The sequence below is a fragment of the Ciconia boyciana genome, chromosome 5 (assembly GCF_034638445.1).
Source record: "Ciconia boyciana chromosome 5, ASM3463844v1, whole genome shotgun sequence".
Classification (NCBI taxonomy): domain Eukaryota; kingdom Metazoa; phylum Chordata; class Aves; order Ciconiiformes; family Ciconiidae; genus Ciconia; species Ciconia boyciana.
Window position 1 is genome coordinate 67,486,309 of NC_132938.1, and position 26,840 is coordinate 67,513,148.

Sequence of the window (26,840 nt, forward strand, 5' to 3'; positions counted from 1 at the left end):
TCCTTTTCCTTAGCGTACCAGTTGACATTTTTTAATTATAATTTATCTTTTGTAACTAGAAGATTAAGTAGAAAACGGTTTGTACATGACAGCAACATTCTCCATAGGACAGTACCATGGACTGTTCTGTTTCCTCTCTTAAGGAAGGCTTTTGATAAACAAACAACACCCTCCACTCCCAACCATCAAGTGAAGATCCTGGTGACAGGGCTAACTCAATGAAAGCTGCTTTTATTACTTACTTAAGAATCCTTATTTAAGCAAGATGGATAAACTGAAATTTTCAATGTCAGATAAGCATTTAGGCACTACCAGGCTTGCATCTACCTCCCAACAGATGAAAAAAGAAGGTCTAGGATGTGACACAAGGATCTTTTCCACTATGTCAGCATGAAGTAGAAATCTTGGAGGGCTGGTTATTAATAGGTTTGGAGTCCCTCTTCATTCTGGAAGCCTGCTGGCTTCTGAGTTGATGAAAATCCCTGCAGAGTTTTTTGCCACTAATATGTGAGCCGTGGAGTAGTTCTGTATACCTTGACTTAGCAATACTTATACAAGGAATGCATTAGACTAAGGAGGATTAAGGAGAACTAGAGCAAAAAAAAGAAGTGTAGCTGGATGGCACTATGCTCTGGCTGTTCCCTCTCCAATCAGAGGGAGGTCAGTAAAAGTCCAAATAGCTGTGAGGCTATCCTTTTTTTCTGTAATGAGTATAGGAGTAAAGAATGAAAAACCCCTCACCCTAACAGTTCAAATGTCCCAACACAATTTCAAAACATTTTTTTCCCCTCACACAGAGATATAACAGAACATTGAGTTTATAAATTAGATCACTGTCCTACTTGTTCGCACTAGAAAACTACATTCATTACATTAGGTCATCAGAGACTGAAGGTTTTAAGTGTTGTGATCTGGCCTTATAGACTCTGTTTGGCTAATCATATTTTAATAGCTTTAAAACTAGAGGTGCTTTTCTTTTTCTTAAACAGCAATCAGGCTGAATTTTCAGACAGACCCTCCTCCCATACTTGATAACTTACACTAGTGTTTACCTCCAAAAAATCCATATAAATCTTATTTCTTACTAAGGACTGGGACAGAGACTTCTTGAAAGCCTCAGATAAGCCTAAGAAAGGTGCTAAACTCCTAATCATTTTTAGGGGTACATAATATCTCAGTGCTTCTGATCATTTTCTGTTCATGTCTTTTGATTTGTATTGGAACAAACAAAATGCTATTTGGTAAGCCTTTTTTATTTCCATTACTATATGTGTAATGTCAATCACATTTTGTTACATAGGTCTTAAATGAAGATGAAAAACTTCCTTAAAAAAAAAAAAGAAAAATGTTCATCCATCTAATCTGCACTTCTTTACATTCAGTTTTTGGCAAGAAAATTGTTACACAATATTATGACCAGCGAACACTCCTAATACTAGCATTCATTTTATATCTCTCATACATTAAGATACATATATATTGAAGATGGAGTTACTGTGATGGTAAATAAAGTTCCAAAATAGAAGTTCAAGGAATAGAAACTTTCACCTCACATTGATTATTGCCAAAATATGTGAGTAAGCCATGACTGTTACTTTGGAAATTCCTGCCAAGTGTCTACAATTCATAAGTAGTAGTATCAAACACCTTCATTTACCCACTTCCTATAATACTGTTCTAAATTTTGTATATTTAGTGACATATATATGGGAGGAAAAAGAAGTTGTTTAATGCAAGTACAATAAATAAATTTTTTAAAGTCAAATATTTGAAAAGTAGAAGATAGGAAAAAACTATGTGCAAAAGATGAAGTGCGCTGAAAGAAATCAAAATGTATTCGTGTGTCAAAACCAAGCAAATCTGTATAATAATTACCAGTTCAAAGAGTATTTGAGATCCTAAAAATTACTTAATAAACACCTTTGCATCTTGGACTGCACGTTCTCTCATGGGCTTCTTGATAATGCGTGACAGAAGACAATGATGAGGTTCTCACACACCCAATTGGGTACATCAGTCCAAAAGCAAGAACAAATCCCTTTCAGTAAAGCAGGATTAGCGCTTGAACTAGAAGTGTGTTCTTAAGCAGGCATCAGACTTCAAGGACTGCAGGTAATAATAAATCCATTGTCTATACCAACAGCCACTCTGATACTAAAACTGCAGGAAGTGTTATTGTTTGTGTATGAAAACAAAGAAGGACAAAATACAGAGCTTTGTGAATCACATTTCATCATTTGTTCATCTTCTTCCTCTTAGACTTCACAAGCTTACAATACTGATTTTACTGTATTTATGCTTTAAGTAAAAATCTATAAAATATTATATATTATAAAATTTACAAGTATGTATTAACATAAATATTACAAATATGCTCTAATACATAAGTTTTTACACACTAATCTGTATCAGAGCTTGTGCATGGGTACCTGCAGAAGACAGATTTCCCCGATTAATCCCTCAGCTCCAGGGAAGTGGAGAGAATATTTTTCCCTTTGAGGCAAAAAAAATCACCACAATGAGAGCTGGACAGAATACTTCAGCCTACCAGGAACCTTCATGGTGCCATGTTTCCTCTTATGCTCATATAAAGCCAATTGTGGTATACGGATTTTGTTTGCAGAGATGGTTTTCTGAGTCAGATGTCAGGTACGCTAGTGTGTTCTCTTTGCTAAGAAAGCCAAAACACTGTCCAATTTCTAGAATTATTTTGAAATAGCCCATCTAAAATTACTTGGAAGTGTAGAGGCTGAGGATATAAACATTTTTCATCTCTCCCGCTCTTTCTCTGTAACACACAAAGTCCCAAAAGTTTCATGGATTAGCAATCTTCAGTTTGTTACAGGTCCTGGGGATGGAGTTGTGACTAGCAGTGTGTAGGAGAAGGACACAGCGGACATTCTTGGGAACTATTCCATACATAAAACATATGAGGTTGCCAATGCCAATATAGGCGACTGAATATTCTCAGCCATGCTGTTCCTTCCAGTCCTATATCTCAACAGGCTGTTTATTTCTGCTATTCCTAAAGTGATTATATGAAGGATTCTAGTTAATGTGCCTTGGCTGGATTACTATTCCCAGTTGTAACATGACTGCATGAAAGAATTTGGATCTGAATGCATCTGAAAACTGCCCCAGGTTCTAGGAAAACGTAGTAACCAAATATTCAGAATACTTTTGTTTACAGCACAGTATATGCTAGAAACATAATATATAGATTAGAAATATAGAAATAGAATATAAAAAATATATTAGTACAGCTAATCCAAAAAAGTCATACAGCCATGATGTCTCAGTATCAATATGAGTATTACCCCAACTCCTCAATCAAATGCCCTTCATCAAAGTCACTCTTCATTTCTGCAGGAAAAGGAGAAACAAAAATCTGAAACTTGGTAATAAAGCAAGTATGTCAGAGGGGAAAAATATGGATTTTACAAGCTTTTTCTTACTGTCTGACACATGGGAAGGAGGGCCTATAAGAAGTGAAAGAACGGGAAAATAAATTGCCTCTCTACAACCCCCAAAGAAGCCTGGTAAGAAAACTATCACCAAGCGCACACATTATATTCCGATTCTCTTCACAATAGAAACACTACTTCATACCTCAAAAAGCATTATATACTTGCCTGGGTGAGAATACATCTACCCACCTGATAGCAACTTGATATGACATCAACCAGCCTGCAGTCTGACCAGACATAGACCACCTCCAGGTCCGTAGGTTATACAGATCAAAGCTAGGTGGTGTCAGATGTCTGCCTGTACAACCATGTAAGCATATTCTAAGTGTCTGCATTATTGGGTCTCTTGCAAAATATAGGGAGAATAAGGCAAATACTATTTAAGTAGGATCCAACTCCACATTTATGTATGCTTGAATCTCTCTTGTTCAATTGTATTTAGAATTAAATGAACCAGAACCTTGATTTCTTTAAAAGAGAAACTGTGAGTTTTCCACATGCAAGAAAATGGCACCTTCAGAAAGTGCTTAAAGAGGATTCTGTCTGTCTGGAACACAACCATCTTTATTTTTCTTAACTAACTGGCCTATTTTCCAATAATTTTATCCAGACTGGAAGTCCCTAACTAAATACTAGTTGAGTTGGAGTTTAGAGATAAGAAGGGCAAAGCCAAGAAATGCCAAACCTACTAGTCCAAAATTCTAATTTGCCATTTAGTTTACAAGTTATATTCTATTCTTTTTGCTTTCTTCTGAAATATTTGAGTTTCTTCAAAAAGCCTTCCACGATTGCAGAGATACCCTGTGCCATGTATCAATAAATAAAACACCAAATAAATATGAACAAAATAAATATTTAAGAACATAGCATGGATGGCATATTTGCACAACAGAAGAAAATGATTGTTGACTTTGTAAATGAGAAAAGTGCTACAAGAACACTGAATTTCACTGCCTACGGTGAAAACACTGAGTATCACTCCTTCCTATGCAAAGCTTACTAACTTCCAAGCCACGGAGTCATTGTTCCATTTAAGTGCTGGGAAGCTCTTTGCATTTAAAAGTTGGCTTGTGTTGCTATTACTTCAACAGTACTTTCCCTTCAGAGTCTTCAGACTACTGTGTTTAAAGGTTCATTGCAAATTAATCAGCTAGCAATATTTTAAACATTAAAGGTGAATATTCCCTTTCCTCTCTCTGACAAACTGTTTCATGTTTCCTGCCATTAATTTATTATGGAAGAGAATGCCATTTTTCTTAGTAACTGGTACAAATCTATAAGAAAAGTTTGTATTTTAAGATTTCAGTATTTTTGCTTCAATAGACTTAAGAGACATTGGCAATCTGATTACAGCCAACCAAGAAGCAGCTACTATAACAAATCCATCAACCTGACAAGCTGGAAGACAAATCTTAAAACTAGGAAGTCTGCTTAGAGACTATTATGAACAGGAATGGAGAAAATTTAACCTTGAAACCCTTTCATATGTGGTTGGTAAATGGCTTTACACTGTAAGGTGTAACAGGCTTCTTAAAGAAAGTTTGCATGTTTAAATGTGATAATGCAAGAACTGTTTACTGAAGTAACATAGGGTAATTTAATTACAGGAAAAAAAAATTCCAAGGTCTCAAAGTAATGAGGAACCTGTGACACAAATCCTAATCTGGCATATGACAGCTGCAGAATGAATTCAAAAGATTTTTTACCAGACTAATTATCTCTTAATGGCCAGGCTCAGCGGGACACAACAAATTCCCAAGGTTTAGTTTCCAAGTCATGTGATTCGATCTTTAGCATGGCAGATGGCAGACAATGACTGAATACCATTCTTTTATTCCAAGAGCTACACACATCATTTCTGTAACCCAGCACTAAAATTACTGTAATCATACATCAACAAAGATACAACATTACCACTGGTGACACCACTATTTTTGCAGTGATTGTTTCCCACACTGTGCAGCATGTCATTTTTATTAAGTGCTGTCAGCTCTTGGTGTGCACAGACAAAAACTGAAAAACCAGTAGGATTTATCCTCTCTATAGATCCACAAAGACTCCAGCAAGTCAGATGTCACTTTTAACTGGAGACACATGCTTGCTTTTAGCTAAAATATCAGCAATTTTTTTCAGTTGCCTTGCTCTAATTTAGAAGTGCTGACTTTGAATCAGGGTCTGATTTTGCATTCATTTTGATAAATACTCTATTATTTTAACATCCCACTTCACCAACCTGTTAGTTTGATGGCAGTGGGTATTACTAATTACATATCTAAACCTTACCTCACTGAAAAAGATTAAATTCACACCCAGTGGACCCCAGCCATTACATTTTCAGTAATGTTACACCACATCCCCAAAGCTAGAATTACATATTCTTGTGGGGAGGAGAGAGATGTACGTTCTTTATTTTATCTGTACTATATTTTGGGTTATTGATCTCCAGAAAGCAAGAATAATATACAGGGGGTCCCCTGTGCCGTCCCCCCACCCCCCCAAAAAAAAATTCTAAAGACCTTTGTTCCAAAGAGCCAAATTTTCCAGTGCTAGACTGTGGCCATTTCACATGGCATGACCTTTATTTTTTGCATATGCAACAAAGCTGAAGAGCTTTCTCAGCATTATTGTTCACTGCCAGTTTAAGACACTCTTCTGAGATGACTCACTACATGTTCAAGGTTCTGTTTCTTTTTTAATACTTTTTCTGTAGCACCTTAAGCATCACAGTTTTGTTACTTTTAAACAAAATCCGTACCATTTTGCATTTTTTTTTTTTTCCTCAAAATGGTAATTGGACTGGTAACATGATCCTCTGACAACTGTGATAAAAATTGTAAATACTTTCTAGTGTAAATCCGAAACCACGCATTATCTGCCTGTGGCCTTTGTACCACTGTATGTAATGAAAATGCTTTAGAAAGTGTTCCATGACAAGGAGCTGGAAAAAGATCTCTGTATTTTCATAGGGTATTTTTCAGATCCCTGCATCTATGACAGGGCACAGTTAATTTCAGATAACACTTCCTTCCATAAATAACTACAGATAGGAATATTTCTATGTCCATAGACTGAGGCCAAAATTATCTCCTCTGCGTGAGTACACTATTTCCTCCTTTCTTCTAGCAATAAATAACCACAGCTTCCAGTTCTGAGCATACCAATTGAAAGTCTGAACAAAAATATCACATAGCGGCGTCCATGGATGAATTCCTTTCCTGTCATACAGACTTCCTCAAGATTAGCGCCACTTTAATTCTTTTGTTTTCCTTAGACTTGCAAGATTTGCATCCCACGCTGACTAGACAGACATCTCTCCACAGTTGTTCCCTGAAACAATTCTAGCCTCTATTACAAGCCCAACTTCCCCTAAATCACGTTTCGTATCAAATATTAGAAGAGGTTTGCTAGCACGGGGATAAAACTTACTCTAACTGTAAACCCTGCTGTGTGAATTCTCTGTGGGATGCACGTATGTATACATGCACATTTTAATGTTAACTGGCATTCAAGATTTTTGTTATCTTACGTCTAGCTCAACAGCTCTTCCAAAGTTGTAGATAGCCTTTAGTTACGGAAAACACTCACAAACAAATAAACAAACAAGTTTTCAGAAACCGCAGAGACTGTTAGGTCCCATTTATCTGCTCCAACAAAAATCACCTCTTTGTTAATCTTAATTTTACAGTGACTATTTACCACTGAGTTCTGATTAACCACTGGATCTAATTAACTTTAAGCCTATTATTTCTTTTCCTACACACAACGAAGACACAGAAGTAATTTCCTTTTTCTTTGCTGATAGTCTTCTTTGTTCATCCCCCCGAAAACTTGTTGATGATCTTTCTCTGGTCTAAGCAATCCCATTTCCTTCAATCTTTCTTTACAGAATGTGTTTTCTTAATTCTTTTTACCCTTCTCTGGATTTTCCATAATAAAGCTGTCTCTTGCTGCTATCATTGCATTGAGTGAGACAGAGCAGAATGGCCACCTGACACATCAGAAACAAGACGATTGACCATACCTTCTGTATGGATGTTGGCTTTCCTCTCCTATGCACAACCATTGCCACCATTAATTCATCTTCAGCTGTGATCCTTCACCACTTCAACCAGAACTACTTGCCATTTCCTATCTGCATTGTTAAAAACCAGTGAGTCTAAGATTACTCAACCTGCCTTACCTTAAGCTATTTCTGCAGTTTGGCAAGATTAGAATAATCTTCTGTTGTCCAGGTTTCCTGTAGCTCGTCTGTTTGGTGTGTTCTTTGTTTTTATTAAGCATATCCTCCATTCTATCTTCCAGCTCATTTACAGTGACTAGTATAGACACACAGTCATTGACGCCTACTCAGTATAAAATTCCAGTTTGGCTGTGAATCATCAATAATCATTCAGAACAACAGTATTCCAACTGTGCATCCAGTAAGTAGTCCATTTTTTTTACACCATGCTTCCCTAGCTGACTGATGTGAAAAGACAGTGTCAAAAAGCTTACTTCAGACACAGGGAAGTAGCCACTATTGTTTTCTTCCCCTTGTCTCTCTCCCCAGTCAAGTCATTGTTTCATAACTCTTTACTGTTAAAAAACAAACAAACAAAAAAAAAACCCTCCCCCCAAAACCCCACATCATACACTCTGTTGAAGCATTTTGGGTCCTGAGCTCAGCAAAACCCAGCAGACTCCCTGAACAGACAGGTGCTATGTCAGAGCCCTTCTAGCCTATAACACACATAAAGGTGACTGTACCAAATAATGTGGAACTTTTCAACTTCCAGGTAATAGAGGTGTTCCACTGCTACATATTTACTTGTAAAAGGGGAAAAGGATCCAGCCAACCATCAGGAAGTGATTCACAGTATTGCTTCCTCAATTTTTTTCCCCATAAGTCTCAGGGTGAAGTTTATTTAGCTCAACCTCAGGGACACTCATCTCGTCCAATGAACATCAGCTGTAGGACGATCTTCCAGGACTCCTCTATACTCTTTTTCAGGGTTTCCCCATGCCTTGGAAAGTAATCTTTAGCTCTTCCACATTGGTTTTGTCTCATGTCCATCCAGTGAATGAGAAACATTGCTCTTGACAACATCTAGTACGAGCTTTTCTTTTCCTCCTTTGTACTGTAAGTGTGTATCTTTTCTGATTTAATTTCCCAGGCCACTTAGTTCCTATTGTCTTGGAAGGTCTCTCTCCCAGAAGTTCTATTCACTCTCTTTTAAAGACAACCTAAATACTACTTCTGCTTGCATCATTATCAATATGTTTTACTGTTTCTCACACAATATTAGTTTGTGGACTCATGTCAGCTAAAAAGACCCAAAACAAACAAAAAAAAACCCCAAACCAAACCAACAATATATATGCCTCTTTCAAATTGACATTCCACTCTTTCGTTGCAGCGCTATCCACTACTGCATCAAGAGGTCTCAGAGGTAATGGTCCTGTTCCCATTGTCTTATACAAAGTTGCACACTCTGCTGAAATTTAAGTCTTATAAACCAATATAAAGATTGCAGTGATTCCCCCCCACTCCCCCCAGAGCAGACATAACTCTCATTTGTGTAATTTGCCACATAATAAGCATATTAACATGCTTTTTCTTGTGGACATCAGCCACAAATTCTGAGAAGCCTTTCTATCCAACATATCTACTCTTTTAGTAGTTATATTGTCAATGTCAATCATATCCATAGTGTCAAATCACCAAGTAGTCTGCTGCAGTTTGTTTAGCAAATTTTAAATTGCTTTATAAAAGTTGACTCTACCTCTTCTGACTCTCAGCCTTTAAGATGAATAGAGGGACTATCATTACTGTTCAAAGCCTTGAAGCTAGGTGAGGAAAGACTCCTTGCCCACAAATGCCAGACTTCTGTGGGATCTGCAATGCAGAGAATCACTCTCTTGCAGCTGCCACTGACATTCCTCTATAACAATATATAAGCCTTTTTAAGAGTTGTGAGGAATGCATGGGCTTAAGGGTTTTTTCCCCTCATACTTGCAGGTTAATGCAACATTTCAGCTTAAAGTGCTGCTTTAAATTTCAGCAGAACTAGAACTGCACAAAAGTTGGAGCTTTCTGTGTTCTTGCAGAATTGCCTGCAGCAGAAATTCAAATCTGTGCTATTTCCAATACATTTGTGAACGTGCCTATACTAGGTTAGAGCCTGAGATCTAAGATAAAGACTTCTTTTGGTTTCAGTAGCTTTCAACTGCACATAATGCCTGCTAACATGGAAGCAAGTTTCTATTACAGTTGTTTCTCAGCCTGCAATGAGATAGCAGACAGTGATGTAACAATACAACTAAATGACACTTTAAAAAAAAAAATAAATTAAAAAAGAGAGTACACCTAACTCCTATTGCCTGGTTCCTTTAAAAAAAAAAAAGTGTACTGCTGCTGAATAAGATACAGTTGAAAACCAAGTAGCCTTTCCACTGTCATTAGGCAGGAGAGAATTGAACTAAAGATAAATATTTGCTAAAACTGCTCAGTTAAGTGCAATAAAATTATTTAACAAAAATCTCATCCAAGTATGACTTCACATACAAAACTGGAAAACTGAGAAAAACAAAATTCCTGTGTTCCAAAACTTGTCTCAGTACTAAACAGTAAGCTCTCACCGAGATTAAGATTCCAGTAAAAACACTATATTAATGGAGATTTTCAGATCTGAGTGACAGAAGCCTATATGCCAAAAGAACTGAAACAAAAATATGGGGAATATCAGTTGTACTAATAAACAAGATCTCTCCTGCTCATCCCTTGTTTTGGTTTCTGCCCTCTATGATGGGTATGCTAATAGCTCCAGTTGGTCTCCTTAGTATTTCCACTACAAAGCAAATACAAAATTCAGTTTACAGAAGCTATCATGTCTACTAAGAATTTTCAAATCTATCACTGGAAAATAAAAAATTACTGATGAGTCTGATGAATACTTCCAAATGTAATATCTGTTTTCTTCAGTTACCCATTTACTTTTAATGAACACCTTAAGAAAAACTTCATTAACAGAAAATTAGGAAGCTTTTGGTTTCAGAGATAGCCACCAACACACCTGTGGCCCATCAAAAAAGACCTTTAAAATAAGGTATGTTCTCACTGTTTTGGGAATGGATTATAGAAAAGGTGGCTCATCCACCTTTTCAATCCTGTTACGGGTATTAATCCATGAAGCTGCAACACAATGCAAGCTTAAAAAGTTACTATCTTCCTGGAGTGAAGATTTAATTTTCTTGTGTGTCAAATAATACGTGCTTCAGAGTTCTGTATGGCTTTTTCCAAGTCTTTCACATTAAATTCCCCCCCACACTCTCCTGATACATTATATTCTTTTAAACAATTAGTGCAGGTAATTTACCATTAAGCTGCTACCCTCCACTTTGCAATGACTGAAGCTTGAAGCTTGTTTAGCAAGATAGAAACGCTCCATTCTCTTCTGAGATAACAAAGGGTTAACTTCCCAACTGAAGAAGTTTCAGTCTGACTGTCCTTGCTTCACAGTAGGATAGTGACAGATTCCAGCAAAGAATAGAAAGGAAAAATGCAGCCAAGTAAGGAAAACACTTTGGTCAAGCAAATATATTAGGCAAACTTCAATGTCAGAAGTACAAAGACTGGAATAGCAGAAGCCTGCACTGCAGAGTTAAAGCCTAGTTACTTTTACAGGAATGTTTTTCCTTGCATAGAAACCATCACAAAAGTCTTGGGAGGTAAAAAAGTTGGTTGCTCAACAGCTTAAAAGTGAAAAGTCAGCCTTGCATCAATGCAGTTAAAAAAAAATTCTCTACTTGAGGCTACAAAGCACTAATGTTCTAAGTTACAGCATCCGTATTGAAACTGAAGATAAAAGGAAACCTTGTAAATGTTATAAAATCTTACAATTAAAAGCTAGATAATTGTTTGTCTTCATACCAATAATCAAGGAAAATATCCGACATGGATGTCATTCTCCGTGTTACTATTATCATCAAGATGTTGCCAGAGTCAAGATTAATGAAGTCAGAAGAGTAAATAAAAAATATTTTTAGGACATCCTTTCTGTTGTACTGCTCAAAATTAAAAATGTTTCTTCATAGATCACTGGTTTCATGATCATTTCTTACTACACGTGTTAAATAGTTCTACTGGAAAACAAAATTGCCCCATAAGCTAACAGAACAACACATTCCCTAATAAAAGGATACAAATTTCATACATGCGTGTTTTAAACACCTGAATTTCAGCATCAGTTCCGCATTAAACAGAAAATACAACCTAAACCTATTTGCTCATAAAAAATGCAAAAAAAATATGTATTTCCTCAGAGATAAAAATATGAAGGAGCAGGGAAAAGAAAAAACCAAAATGCTGAGAAACACAAGAGCTACATTTATAGGAACACAGCCATTTACAAAATGCCTTTTTTTTTTTTATAATGGTTGCCTTTCAAGCTGTGCCAACACTACAACGAACATAAAAGATCTGCCTCCCTAGCAGATTTAGAAGAATAAGCAATTACTACATTAGAGAAAATAGGCTCAGAAATTTCCACCAATTGGTAATTGGCAGGAAAGCAACTCTTTATTTGCCAAACCCCACAAAGCCCTTGGGCACCAACCTCTACATATACCAGCAATGAACAAACAAAGAAAAAAAAAAAAAATCCCTATTGCCTAAAACTGGGGTCAGCCATTCACTCTGGAGAAAAAGAAACAAACAAAAAAACCCCAGAAGTCTCTATCCTCCTAGATAAGCAGAAGGAGGTTTTCATTATTAGCGTGTTTAAAGCCATAGGTCTTCTATCTGAGGCACTATATCCCATGACCACTTGAATCACGATTACACTATGGTTGTGCAAGCAAAGGCTCCTCCCCAAAGTCTATGGAAGAGCAAAAGGCCTTTCTTCCAAATGGAAGGGTGGTCTCCCCATTTATGCACTACTACTGCTGAAACAGTTTACACAGAGAGGCAGTTGTAAGGAGCAGCTATTTGCAGGCTGTTAGCTGTGAGAACTAGGGATTTCCCAATCCTGCTTGAGAACATCTACAGCTGCAGTCCAAGTTTGATTATTGCCTTTACCAGAGAAGGTCAGGCAGAGGTACTGCAACAAGTAGAAATCTTGTACTTATTTTGGAGTATTACCAACGACTGGTCATCCTCACTGTGGACTGAAGACAGACATCATCCACCATGGACGACAGTAATGTGCAAGCAACATATGTGAGATTTAATGTTAATTAATTTTATTGATCCCTGATGCACTACTGCATCTTCCACATCAATGCAGATCAGTGAGTTTCTACTGTATCAACAATGCAATAGAAGAGGTGAATCTGAACTGAGAATCCTCAGTTTTGCAGTTTCCTTTCCTGAATCTTTCTATCTACTTGCTTGAGAAGATTAAAATCATCTTATCTGAGACATTAACAGAAGACTTCATGGGCAGAAGAGAGTAATTACTGTATAATAAATAACCTCAAAGGTATTTTATTATGAATTAAACATGACTAAATCACATTTCAGGTGTTCCTAGAAAGGATCCTCTCTTAACAAATCTCGTTAACAAATCTCATTAAAAATCAAACCTATTAGAAGAACTAAAGAGCACATTATAGTGACACCAAATACTGAAAATCAAGAGTCTCAGTGATGCATTTGCCTCGCCATATTTAATACCAAAGAACAGAAGTTCTTTTCAAGTACTTAATTATAAAAAGTGTATCTACAGCACAGAACATAACCAGAGACAGACCTCATATCAAGACAATCTGAGTAAGTGCACTTGTTCTGCGATACATTTGCTAGCAACTTTCAACACAAAAAGGTGCTTTTTAAGTAGTCTATAGGATTACAACCATTATAAAAACCTTGACAATAAAATTCCCACATCTGTTTGAACACAATTGAAACTTTTACAACTTTCATGCAAATATATAGGTATGCAGGTGTGCAAAAATACCTGTTGAATGAGCAAGGATCCTAATATTTAGTCAACAATACAATAGTCCAGGTACCCAATACTGAATGTGATCTATTTTGCAGCCTGTGCTCCTCTGTATTACTAAAGTCGCAATGCTGTCAAAGTTCCACATCAGTGTCAAATAAAAGTATCAGATGTCAAAGTCCTGTTCCATGAAGGGCTGAGTCATTAACCTGACTGATCAACAACAAATGTATTCCTGACACTTTTACCTGGTGCAGCAGAATGTTTTGTTGGCTGCTCCTTTGTACTTCTGAGTGAGAACAAAAGACCTATCACATCATTAATCCTGGCAGCATGTTTTTGCAGTGGTAAAACTAAAAGCAAAAGCAAGTTGCAAAGATATGACCACCCCCCCAGAATTATTAATTTCAGACAAAATTCTTGACCTTAGGTATGTCAGTTGCTACCTCCAAAAAGACATTTCAGTCTTTTTGCTTCTTAAATAGCGATCTGTGGAAGTGAAACGGAAGGAGGCAGCAATATTTTTCTTATACCACTCAGCACTATGTAGCAGTCTGAAAACATGACTCTGCTTCTGAAAACACATATGTATTTTAAGAAGTTTGCTTTCAAATGTTTAAAATAAACTGTATTACTTAATCAATAGACACTTTTTTAGCAATGCAACAGTTAGTATACAAAAAAGATATTTTTAAAATTTTTTTTTAGAATGTAGTAGTCAACTTCTTTTGCATTTTATACAATTTTAATTCTTCTGTAGATATTAATATTTTAATACAAATTTAAGAAGTTGTCATTTATTAAACTGTCCTTATTCAGAAGCAGGTTAAAGCATATATAGTAACAACAATTCAAGTTACAAAAACAAAGCAGCTTAGATTAACTCATAATTATTTGATAGTCAGAGCAATGTATTCTCCTACCTGCTTTCCATCCAGTGTACAAAGTCTTTTGACTACACCCGAATCTAACTTAATGGCTTCTGTGATGTCAGTCAAGACCTGTTCGAAGGAGTGAGCAGTCTTCTTATTCAGCAGAATTCTCACAGCTTTCCGTGGTTTTACTCCACTCCTAATAACAGTCACTAATTTGGGTTTAATGAAATCTTTACTCTCCTTCACTTCACTCTTTGTGGATGTCAAAGATGTCAAGGTTCGAGTGGACCCAGTCCTTATGTTCACACACCAGTTTGGATTGACATTCTTGGTGTAATCAACTTTGCGATATGGTTCATTGGATGCACATACATAACTCTCACCTGAAAAGAAGATGACATTTTCATAATTTAAGGGGGTTTGCAGCTATTTTTTGTCAATTAAAAAAAAAAAATTACAACTTTTCCACAAGGAGTGATTTTCCTGTATTTCAACTGCAGGCTATTTTAAATGGAGAACTGTAATTATCAGAGCTTTCCACCCAAACAATATGCTTATAGAGTGGTTTCAACAGGTTTCAAAAGACCTCCGGTTAAGAAATAAAAAAAGCAGTAAAGGATAATGAGAGGGTTGAAGATATTTCCCATTTATTTTGGATTGTAAGTTCTGACTGCAGAGTCATTTTGCAAGTGCTTAAATTACTTGAGCTCACAATACATGACATTAAGAGCATTCCCCTACAGCAAATATCCAGGTCCTTCCCTATATATTTCTCAAGTACATACTTCAAGATGTGTACAAACATACCTATGTTTAATAATGAATTATTTTAAAAGGAGCAAGTTTTAACAGCATAAAATTCAAGCATCTCAAGATCCTTGCCCTGAAGGACATATTAATTTACCAGGAGTTATTGCCCTTCTACCAAGGATACACTGTTGAAATGTATTCACTTCAATATTTTTTAGACCAATAAACACCTGTTGAGGCCACAAATGAGACTTTGAGACTACAGGTGTATGAAAGGACTTCTACACTTCCCTATTTTAATTTCTTTCCTAATTCAAAGCCTGCACTGCTGATATCTCCTAAAGTCATGAAAGGGAGGTCAGAAGACAAAAGATGTTATCACAGGCTAGTAATACACACCTTTACATCAAATTATTTAAAGTGGCACCAGCCATGATGCAGATCTAAGGAATTTGTTACTTTTCTCTATTCCCTGACATAATGCAAGGCTGGAGACTAACGGGCTTTTTTTTAGAAGAGGACAGTTTTCTCTTCAAACTGCTGTTTGTTGTTTACCACAACTCTTTTAGACTGTCTGACAGCAATATCCAAGATGCAGACCATGACAAAGGACATCTTTAACTCTGGGTTACTTCTGTAATCCACATCCTCAGGGTCTCACAAAATGATATCCAAAGACTTGCTTGAAGAGGCAGAGTATTGCGAGAAGGATGAAAGGGAAGCATTCCAAACTGATGGAACACACCATTCCTCCAGAGAGAAGAGCTACCTATATCTTAAAAAGCTTAGCCTGTTCTAAGATTAAAGCTACACGCTCAAGGTCACTGGTGGAACAAACCAAACTCACCTCCTATATACACAGCAAGAGAAGCAGAAAAGAGTACACATACACCTATCGGACAGTATTGTGTAAGTTACAAAATGTATACCTATGTTTAGATACACACTAGAAAACTTTTAAACAATACTTTTACTTTCTGAACCCTAGTTTGGAGAGCTGATTTAGCTGAGAAGTTGTATAGCTTATTCTAAAAGCAAGATAGTAAACTGCTTTCAAACCCCTGAAGAATTACTGTGATCTGAAAGACTTTTTCGCATTTCTTTTCCCATACCAATTACGTTGCTTTCTAATTTATCTTGTATTTAGACCTTCTTGAAAGTTTACTTGCTGTATTTGAAAGAAAACACTACAATTAGGTCAGGTTAACAAATATTTTGTTTGGGAAAGTTTGGCAACCAGTTCTGCCTCCACAAACATCACTGGGACTGTACTCCACTGAGGTAGAAAGAAACAATTTGGTGTGAGGTTTTATGGATGCCACTGCCTTGCCTGTATTTGTCCTCTTCACTCATCCCCATCATTCTTCCTCATATTCACAGACCAAGTGGTGCACAAAACAGAAACCAATACAGACAAAACCAGACCCCTCCTCTTTCTCCAAAAAATAAGCAAAGAAAAATGAGCTGTTTTCAGCCCATGAACTCCTTGAATGGGATTTCCACACAGCTGCATGCACACTAGCACTAATCTACAGGTAGCGGGGAAAAAAAAAACAACACACAGCTTAGGAAGAACTGTGGTGGCCTAGCTTACACTGCCCCAGAACTACATGCTAAGTTGCAACAAGTCTCCTAGCAATCTGATTTAAGCAGACCTGCTTTTAGCAAGACATTGGATGAGATGACCTCAGAAGGTCCCTTCCAAACTAAATTATCCCATGACTCTAAATAGGCGGACAGTTCTCTTTCAAGACTGTCTTCAGAGACCTTTCACTCATCTATCCTGTTATTGTGAAATACCATGAGATATTCAAGTATTGTGACAGCAGCTCAGCTGCAACAGAAAGCAAAGGCTTCCCCCTCTACATCCTCTAATGCTAGATTCAAAGGACTATGCTTATTTTCTGAACAATTTCTAGTAAGTCATGAAGCTGTCTAAACACAGTACTGCCAAATAAGAAGCATCTCAAAGAAGCTGGTAGTCTAATTCATAGCAATAGACTCACTAACATTATAACTGCTGATCATTTTGTTATTCTCTCCTCTACAACTAGTTACTGTGTGACGTAGAACACTGGCATGGTTTAACCCCAGCAGGCATCTAAGCACCACACAACCGCTCGCTCACTCCCCCCACATGGGATGGGGGAGAGAAAATCAAAAGGGTAAAAGTGAGAAAACTTGTGGGTTGAGATAAAAAACAGTTTAATAGGCAAAGCAAAAGCCGCGCGCGCAAGCAAAGCAAAACAAGGAATTCATTCACTAATTCCCATGGGCAGGCAGGTGTTCAGCCATCTCCAGGAAAGCAGGGCTCCATCACATGTAATGGTTACTTGGGAAGACAAACGCCATCACTGCAAATGTCCCCCTCTTCCTTCTTCTTCCCCCAGCTTTATATGCTGAGCATGACGCCATATGGTATGGAATATCCCTTTGGTCAGTTGGGGTCAGCTGTCCCAGCTGTGTCCCCTCCCAGCTTCTTGCGCACCCCCAGCCTATTCGCCGGTGGGGTAGCATGAGAAGCAGAAAAGGCTCTGACTCTGTGTAAGCACTGCTCAGCAGCAACTAAAACATCCCTGTATTATCAACACTGTTTCCAGCACAAATCCAAAACATAGCCCCATACTAGCTACTATGAAGAAAATTAACTCTACCCCAGTCAAAACCAGCACAAACCCTTAGGACGATTTTTTCCACGATTACATGCTAAACTTTTTGTGCATGCACCTAGCAAGTGACTGTGTTTTTTGTGTGTGCATGTTGGTTAAGAATGCTAATTATTATTTCCTCCTACAAAAAATGAACAGAAGGTAATTTAGTCATTATTCTGTGTGCATAACGTTAGGCATTCAACTTTGGGAAGTCCCTGACCATTTGCTTTGAAGTTTATTGATTTGCATAAGACTTTGGTAATATTTAATCATCCTCTGATAATAATTTATATATAAACAAACCTGACAGCATCCTATGCATGAGAATACCTTTCTAAACACACTGAGTGCCCCTAGCATCTCAAAGATTTTACATAAGCTTCAGTACATGAAGTCACCTATCACTTCAGAGTAACCTCTTCAGTAGAGCCTGTCCAGCTGTGTGCAACAGAGTTAAATAAATTCTAGCAATCAGCACTACAAGGCACCTCAAAAACTCACCATCATCGAGCATGTTTGGAATTATCCTTTCAAACTCAAAAAGAATGCACTTCCTAGACTATTTAAAAAAAAAAAAAAACCAACACAAAACAACAAACGCACACAAGACAATTCAAAGTTAAACCTCAGGGCTGAAGCTTAAATTAACAAAGTTAAAAAAACCAACCAAACAAACACAAAACCCCCTCAAAATTAAGGCTATTCAGAAACAGCCTCTCCAACTTGAAATAAATTGCTTTACATGAAGAAGTACAGGTAGACAACAAAAGGTCCAATATTTGTAAAATGTAACATACAGCACTTCATTTTTGGGGGGTTTAAACTAGTCAAATTGATTTCAAACACTGTTAACAAAATAACAGATAACTTTACAGTTAAAATCACATACATAAATAAGCCTGGCTGTTTCACTAACTGCCTTGAATGAGATTTTTCATGTGTCTAACGTAAATATGTATCATCTCAATTACTAAGAAAATATTTTCTGAGACTTCAGTGGCATTTTGATTAGGCTGTAGCTCTTTTTTTGTCATTTGTACATCTCCCAGCCCCAGAAAGTTGACACAACTCCACAAATAGGCATAAACAATACTTCAAATATTTACATTGCTGACTTCAATATGGTCAATTTTATGGTTTGAAGGCCCACTTTCCATTTATAGTCTTGAAAGATTTTAAAGCTAACGCATACTAGCCTTAACTGGCACATAGTCACAGCAGTTACATTACTGGAAATAAATACCATGTCTTTAGCCTACAACATTAGCATTAACATGAATCAGCTCCCTAGTTTTTAGACCAGATTGTGAAGTCAGTCACTAATATTAGATTGAGATTTGCAGGTAAAGAAGTAAGGTATAGATTAATGAAGTAGAAAGATCTATTAAGCAATACTTCCTTGGGTTTTTTTTTTAATGCAGAAAAAAATGCAAGAATTACAGACGTAGGTTACAGCTGGGACTGAACCCAGCCAAACTATTCTACAGCAGAAAACTTAACCAGGCTGCAGAGCAGTTTTGGCAGAAGTATGAAACCTCCTTATAAGCTGGCATTACAATTTCAACAGAGCATATGTGCCATCCATCCAACGCTTCATGACAGTACCCAGAGCAATCTAAAAGTGTCAATTCCACGAAGAAACCCTGCTACCACCAAAAATTCCTCAAATGGGGCATATGCTCACTTAAAAGGAGTAACATCTGCTGATATTTTGGGTCACAACATAATCAACAAATGGAGTAAGTTTACTTCTGATTCTCTCTGTCTTATTATTAGAAAAACAACCAGAAGACATGAAACATTGCCTATTAACAAAGAAACATCACCTGCTTCTAAATAATTTACCTGTACTGCATTAATAACCAGATGCACTATCCATGAAGCAAGACCTGTGTGTGTGCAGTATGCATACAGTTTAAGCACACTGTAAAAGGATTCCAGTTTCAGAGAGCTAATAGTCTAAACATAATACTCACCATTCCCTCACAACAGTAAAATACACATGATGAACACAGAGAATGGATAAAAGAGAAAACAAGACTACATCGGTCAATCTGACTGATCAATAGCCATAGACCATCAGCTGCCTAAATACTGTTTTGCTTACTTAAAAACTCATCTACAAAGGTTTTCTTTTGCCATCTGTTTCTTCAACACTGTTATTCACAGGAAACGTGCCTAGCTCACCTTTCAAGATAAAAATGCAGGGATAAAGAAGAGTAAGGTGTACGTGAACTCTTCAAAATTCAGCGATGAAATTTTAGGTACTGTTAGGAAAAGAAGGATGTATCTTGTCCTTTTGTATCACAAGAGTACACCACTTGCAACAATATGCTGTTTTGAGGAAATGCAGCTGCCTGACAGCTTGGGGTTCTTCACAGCACAAGTTTTGTGAGTTGAAGCCCACTGCTAGGCATTTAACAAATAGCCTAGAAACATTCAGACTTTTTGTCCTTAAAAACAGAGACTACTAAAGAAAGACTTGTAGATATTTCATTTTCCTTAGCATTAAGTTAAAAAACAAACTGTGGATACACCATGTAGTGGGTAATGTAAGGAAGAAATTAAGTGTACAACACTCAAGAATCCTGAGGTGGGATATTTGAAACAGAAGTCTCAGAACAGGGTTTTCTGGCTTGCTTTTTGCAAGGTGTTAACAAGCACTAACTACTATTTCCTGAGAGTCACATAAAGCATCATGTTTTTAAATGACACTGCATAAGAGAGAATGATATAGCTGACACAGGTAAAAACATCCCTACAGAAAGAAAACTGTTAGTCTCGTATTTTTTAAATGTGCGTTCTCCTGTGAAGCACATAGGATGGGGCAGGTTTCTAGGTACATTTCATCTATGCATCTCACGTTCCTCAGCTTCTTTTGGTGGAACTCATTAGTTTCAAGGGTGCCAAAAGCTGCTTATTCAGTATAGCGCAGTAGTTATTAGGGCTACTAACCTTCTAACTTTAGGAATCACAGGAGACTACCCCTTTTTGTGTTCTGTAACACAAAGCCAAGCAGATTTGCAGAACAGTATATTTACAGCATGTATAAAAGGACTGATCTAAAAATAAAACAACCCCTTTTATGAAGGATGAGGTTACTTAGATCTCTCTTTCCTTCCTTCCTTTCACAGAACTTCCTTCCTCATCAGTTTCTTATGATTCCTTCACTTTCACATCACCTCCAATAACCCTGTATGTCACGATCTTTCCTCATCTACAGCATTTAAGTTCCCCATGCACTTTCTAAAACCTGGGATGACAACCAGGATTTTAGCAGATGACTAATTGATCCTAGTTGTCTTTTGACTTCATTTAGTCAGGAGGTTCAGATGACAGCTTCCTACAAGCTTTCACAGAATCACAGAACTGCTGAGGTTGGAAAAGACCTCTGGAGGTCATCTGGTCCAACCCCCTGCTCAGGCAGCGTAAAAGCTTTCACCCGACAGTTAAGGCGACCTGGTATCAAAGCCGCCTAATACCACGCCTCCTCCACAGTAAGTAAATAACTCTTTTCAGGTAAATGACATTTGTCCCGTCCCTGAAACTAGGAGATGCACAGTGGTGGAACTGTTTTATTTTGCTTGGATGGGAAGTTAACTAACAATTACATCCATACTTCACATCCACACCCCATTGCTCCAGGACTGTGTAACTACAGTGATTTGAACATATATTTAGAAGCATATGCTTTTAATGTTTTTTAATCCTTATTTCATCCTTCCTTTTTAGCCTTCTTTGTTAAGCCTGCTACATTTGCCTCTTTTTAAAGCATCACAACTTCTGGCTTTAGCACACAGGAAGGTAATCATACCTTTTGGAAGAAGCAAAAATACAAACTTGGTGTTACCATCTGCTTACCCTGACAAGAGAAAATATATTCTTGACCTAATATAACAGCGTGCATCAACTAGAATCACAGGTACTTAAGCAGGATTAAAATGTAATATGCAGTAACAATAACACTGATCTAAGGCAGAAAATACTTGGATTGTTCAATACCTCGTTTCAAAAACATTCTTTTACTCTGTAGTAGTGTGGCAGAGCCCATTTCTTTAAAGCAGGTATTGTCCTGTGCCTCATGTCCTAGCCAGGCATAAGGACTGCCCTGCTCAAAACCTTCCCACCTCCTGCCCAAAGACTTCCCTACAAGTGCCTATTGATTGTCTCCACAACTGTGCAGACAAAACTACTGACATTTTATAAAGGACTGTATTAATTAAGCATTGCAGTTGAAAGAACAAAGACTCTTAGCAATGCTTCCTACCTAGGGAACTAGAAAAAATTCCCTATCACATGCCAAATCAACACAACTTTTCTTGCCAGGAATAGAGTCTACACTTGGTTTCCTCTCCCAAAATCCAACAATGTCTCCCAACTTTGCAGCAGACCTTAACAATCAGGATTCTCCATGTCTTTCACTACCAAGACAATGAAAGCACAGGATGGCGAGACTGAGCATGACTGACATCAATGTAAAACACAAACCTCAGCACTAAAGAACTGCACAGTTCTTACTATTACCATTGTGTCACGCTTTAGGAAGCTTACATTTTTAAAGGAAACTGAAGGATTTAGACAAACAATTAGTTAACTTCCGTAGAGAATAAAAATGAAATTATTATTCCATTATTGCTATTGAATGGAAAATATAAAATTACACATGGAATCTCCTGTTCAAAAGTAAAAAGTAGTGTAAAGTCGGATAGTAAAGTTGAAAGAAATAAAATTATAAGAAAGTAATAATATTCCCAACCCCCATCCCCTCTCTGGATCTGTCTGCTCACACAAGATGAGGAGCAGACAATGAAATTCTTCACTCCTTCCATTCTAAGAAAGCAATGAAAACTGTCAAACTCATGAGCCATAATGCTCCCTAATCTACAGGGGCTGGGAATATAAATGATATTTGCCTAAGGTTCGTCCAGCAGAGCATGCTTTTTTGACTGTCATATCCAGTTAAGAAAAGCAATATGCTTAAAATGAAGCTTGTCAATTTTTGACTAATAAATGTGATCTGGTCAAACTTTTAACTGACTCAACTTGTAACAGTAATATTTGAAATCTACAGTACGTCTGTGCATTAGCTATTTTCCTCTTAAAATGACAGACAGTAAAACAGATTGCCAAATACAGCCAAACCCAAAAAGCATTAATCAGTGACTCAATTCAGCTAGTTTGAACTATTATGAAACAGAATTTGATACTGCCAGCTTTTATACCCCAGACAGATCTTAACCTGATAAACGGCAAATAGGCCTTAAAGAGCTCACCTGTGCTGGGGGATGTCAATGTCCAAGAGCTACACACACAAGCTTGAGTTGAGGGAGGTTTAATGCAGATCTTGGTGGCTTGGCAAAGGTGGCTGAGCACTCACTCACCTTCTGCTCACTTCATAGAGCTGCCACTACTGAACCTGAACTGCTGCGATTCCATGTACCAATTCAACAACTCTGATGATGTGCAAACAGACTAGTCAATTAGGTATTGCAACAAGTAGCCATGTTCGGTCTGGTGTTCAGCCTGTATCTGGCATGCACAACAGCACTTTAATTTTATTTTCCTTTCTGAAAATTAAAAAGCAATACGAAAAAACACCATTCAAAACTACTTCTGGTGCTACTGCAGTTCAAGCTTTAGGATATCACCAATGTTCAAGTATTTATTCTAGAGCAAAAATTCAAGCTTGCTGTGCTGGAACTACAAAAAATAAAGAAAAAAACAAACCAGATCCTCTTCTAGCATCTCAAGAACAAAACAGCTGGCAAAGAGCTCAAATAATTTCAAGGAATAATGGATTCACTACTTGTCTGCTTTCTTCCCACCCCATATATGCTTTCCTTTCTCTGTATGGTGATTAGACTTACACTGGTAAAGTTTTTGGCATGCTAACTGGAGAACATACTAATCCAATTATGATGCTACAGGATTTTAAGATTCCTGAGAGTTTTATTGGTCATGGATAGATGACTAAGTAATTGGGACTCTTTTTTTTTCCCCTTTTATTTTACTGAGAAAGCATGGAAGTAGCATTTCAATTGCGACATTTGTTTTGATTTATTCTTCTAGTGAAGAGCAACAACAAAGGATAATCTTTCAATGAGTATTTGAAGAGACAGGAAGTAAGTTTTTGCTTTCAGTTATTAACTTAAATGGAGTTGTGAGAGTACACACTGCATTTATACTGTTGTCCAGCAAGTCCTTTTGTCTTTGTTTTAAGCCATAAAAGCTTAAGATCATTCCTTCTGCAACATTTCAAAAGTTACCGCAAGTTATCATTAGTTTATCCAATTTTTGCTTCATCTCCTTTCCCTACCATTCCCACTCCAGCATCTCTTTTTTTTTTTAGCTATCTCTAAATTAATCACCAAATCATGGAAAAGTTTTTGGTTGATTTCACATTTATTTTATTACCACTGAGTCAGCATTTCACTCTGCAATCATTTCACATTTCCTCTGTTCTGATCGTGGGACAGCCTTATGGTAGATCACATGATGGGGAAAGTCCTCAGGCACTATGGTACTATTATAAAGTGTACTTTCATACATATCTTTTTTGAGTGAGACCTCCTTGGTCCAGCAAATGCTGTAGCCTCTCCCTTCCTCTTGCATGTTCTGGAGTGGCTAGTCTCTAAATCCCAGTGCCTTTACTGGTGGATTATATAAAGGTCTTCAGGTTCCCTTTCTCATCAAATTCTCCAGGTGTGATTCAGCATTGCTTTGAAAAGGGATGTTTCCAAATCAAAGCTTAAAGGATACACAGCTGAAAGCCTAAAAAGGAGGAAGCATTAGAAGACCTACAAATTGTACTTCATTAATGCAAATCACCTACACCTAGCATATAGAGTCACTGGGTAGAAGACTGCAGTGGTTGATGTATTAAGATACCTGAGGAGAAGCATCAAGTGCAAACTGATTACGAACTTCACAGTGTGCACAACATAATCAATACATTTGAAAGGCTGATTCATTTAATGCTGAGTTTAAACTGTATTTTAAGACATCATGACAGAACATGGGGGAAGTCTGCTACTTGTTCTGGTAATTATCATTCCCTACAAACAAGAGGCATAGGTTTCATTCACAAAAAGTACTTCTGGCCCCATTTTGAGAAGTAGTCAAGCACTGCTCTGCTCAGATTTGTAAGGTCTACATAACCTTAGCAGCTAAGTCCCATTATCAACAGCTACTTAGGGACAATTCTGAAAAACATTTGATTCTATGCTTTTGGAAATCAAACAAGATAGATAATTCCCTCTATGAATATGGACTCTGATCACATTTGAAAATGGGACTTTACACCAGTTTAATAAGTGGTAGGGTATAAATATTCCTTTTCACTGCATAGGGGCTTTCTCTCTGAAAGCATAAGCCACTGTGAGGCATCAATGACAGTGTAATAACTGTTAGAGAACTAAATTACGGTATTTCCATCTCTTACAAATGGTAATAACTGAAAGGTGGCCAAGCACTTTTCTATGGTTCTTGTAGATGAAAAGAGTACTGCTGCTTAACTACCATCAGAGTCAACCCCCACACATGCAAACAGCACTCCTCTGGGCGATGGGAGAAGTGGACAGTCGACACTGGGAAAATGAGGCCTTTCGCACCTCACAGCACCAGGCAACCCCGGCCCACTTGCCCTCAGGGGCTCCATAGCTGCCGATTTTCAGCAAGATGTCCTCTTTCAGCTTTGATCAGGGTAGCGAGAGGAAAGCCCACCCCAGGGAGAGCCTGCAGCCCACCACCAAGCCCCATGCCACCTCCTACCAGACCTCGACATGCCAAGGCAGAGCCGCCCACAGCCTGCACCCTGCTTGCCCCATGCCCACTGGAGCCTCCTCACCTTCCACCAGCTCGTCTAGGCTGGTGAGCTTCTTGCTGCCATCGATGGTGTAGATGGTGCGGACACCCTGGGGCAGGTTGACGTTGTCCGACAGGGACCGGGTGAGCTCGACGAGGAGGGCGTCGAAGGAGCGGAAGCGGTCCGTGGAGATGGCATACACCAAGCCCTTGAAGTACCTGTCCCCGTTGCGGTAGAAGCGGGCTTTCCGGGCTTTCTTCTCCGAGCTGAGCGCCTGCAGGGTCCGCGTCCGGTAGAGGCTGCAGTGGGCGCTGTGCGCCGGGCTGGGGATCAGCCCGTTGCCCCGCGGCCCCGCGCCGCCGCCGCCGGAGCCGGTGCCGCCGCGGCGCGGCCCGGCGCGCTGCTGCCTCTTGTCCCGCTCCTCGAAGTGCTCCAGCTCGATGCTCCGGTTGCTCGCCATTGGGGAGCTGCCTGCCTGCCCTCCCAGTTCCACTGGGACCTAGGCCGGCTGCGGAATGCTAAGCCTGTCCCCGCGCTTGCAAGAGCTCCGGTCGCCTAATTCAGCATCGCGCCCGGCCTCCCTCGCTGGGAGGGCTGCGGGTGACCGCGGCGCCCGACCTGCTCCACAACCGCAGCCCCGGCTGCCGCTAGCTCCGCCGTTACCCGCTGCGTCGCCCGCAGTCGCGCACAAAAGCATCCCTCATGCCTTAACTCGGCGGCTACAGGCAATGCTGGGGAGGGAGCGAGCGGGGGGCGGGAGGCTCGGGGGAAGCCCCACGGCCGCGCCCCCGCGCTGTGCCCATGCAGGCTCGCACAATGCGGAGGACGCCGTAAGCGCAGGTCCCCTCCTCAGCCTCTTCTCTGCTGACTCCGCCGAAGAGAGGGGGTGGGGACAGAGTGCCTAATTCCGCCAGCTCCCGGCCGGCTCCGGCTCTGGTCCCGGAGCGGGGGCACCAGGACCCCTGCGCCGCCAACGGCCACCAGCCAGTGGGGGGAGCGGCGCAACCTCCCGGGTCCTCAGCGGTCAAGGGCGCTGCTAGCACCCGCCCCAGAAAGAAAACAACCGCAGCGGATCCGGCGAGAGGAGCGAGCTGCGGCCCAGCCGCCTGCGGTGCCGGCGGTGAAGCGGGAGGCGGGCGGGGCTGCTGCCAGGCCCTAGAGCCGGGCGGGCGGTGCGGCCACTGTGAGGGCGGGCGCGAGGAGAGGCGGGAGCGCCGCCATCTCGGCTGGAGGCAGGCGCGGTGGCGCCGCTGTCCCCAACGGCGGCGGGGACGGGCGCTGAACGGGACGTGGGCTGCGTTGGTGACACGGCCGGCTCCTCGGCGGGGCTCAGGTGACGAAGCGAGAAGGGAAGGGCGTTCTCCTAGGAAAGG

General features: G+C 39.2%; 1 protein-coding gene across 4 annotated transcripts in view; it reads right to left on the reverse strand.

Annotated features, from left to right (window-relative positions):
- The window catches only part of DCLK2 (doublecortin like kinase 2), a 93,171-nt gene extending 66,550 nt beyond the window's left edge, over positions 1-26,621 (reverse strand). For 2 of the 4 annotated variants that reach the window (XM_072862588.1, XM_072862589.1), the window contains exons 1-2: positions 25,510-26,620; positions 14,311-14,645 (exon numbers count right to left, since the gene is read on the reverse strand). In XM_072862588.1, the coding sequence (XP_072718689.1) occupies positions 14,311-14,645; positions 25,510-25,927 (753 nt within the window). In that variant the 5' untranslated portion in view covers positions 25,928-26,620. Of the gene's footprint in view, positions 1-14,310; positions 14,646-25,509 lie in introns of all 4 variants that reach the window. The other 2 variants (XR_012042680.1, XM_072862591.1) reach the window with 2 other exon arrangements.
- Positions 26,622-26,840: the final 219 nt, after the last annotated feature.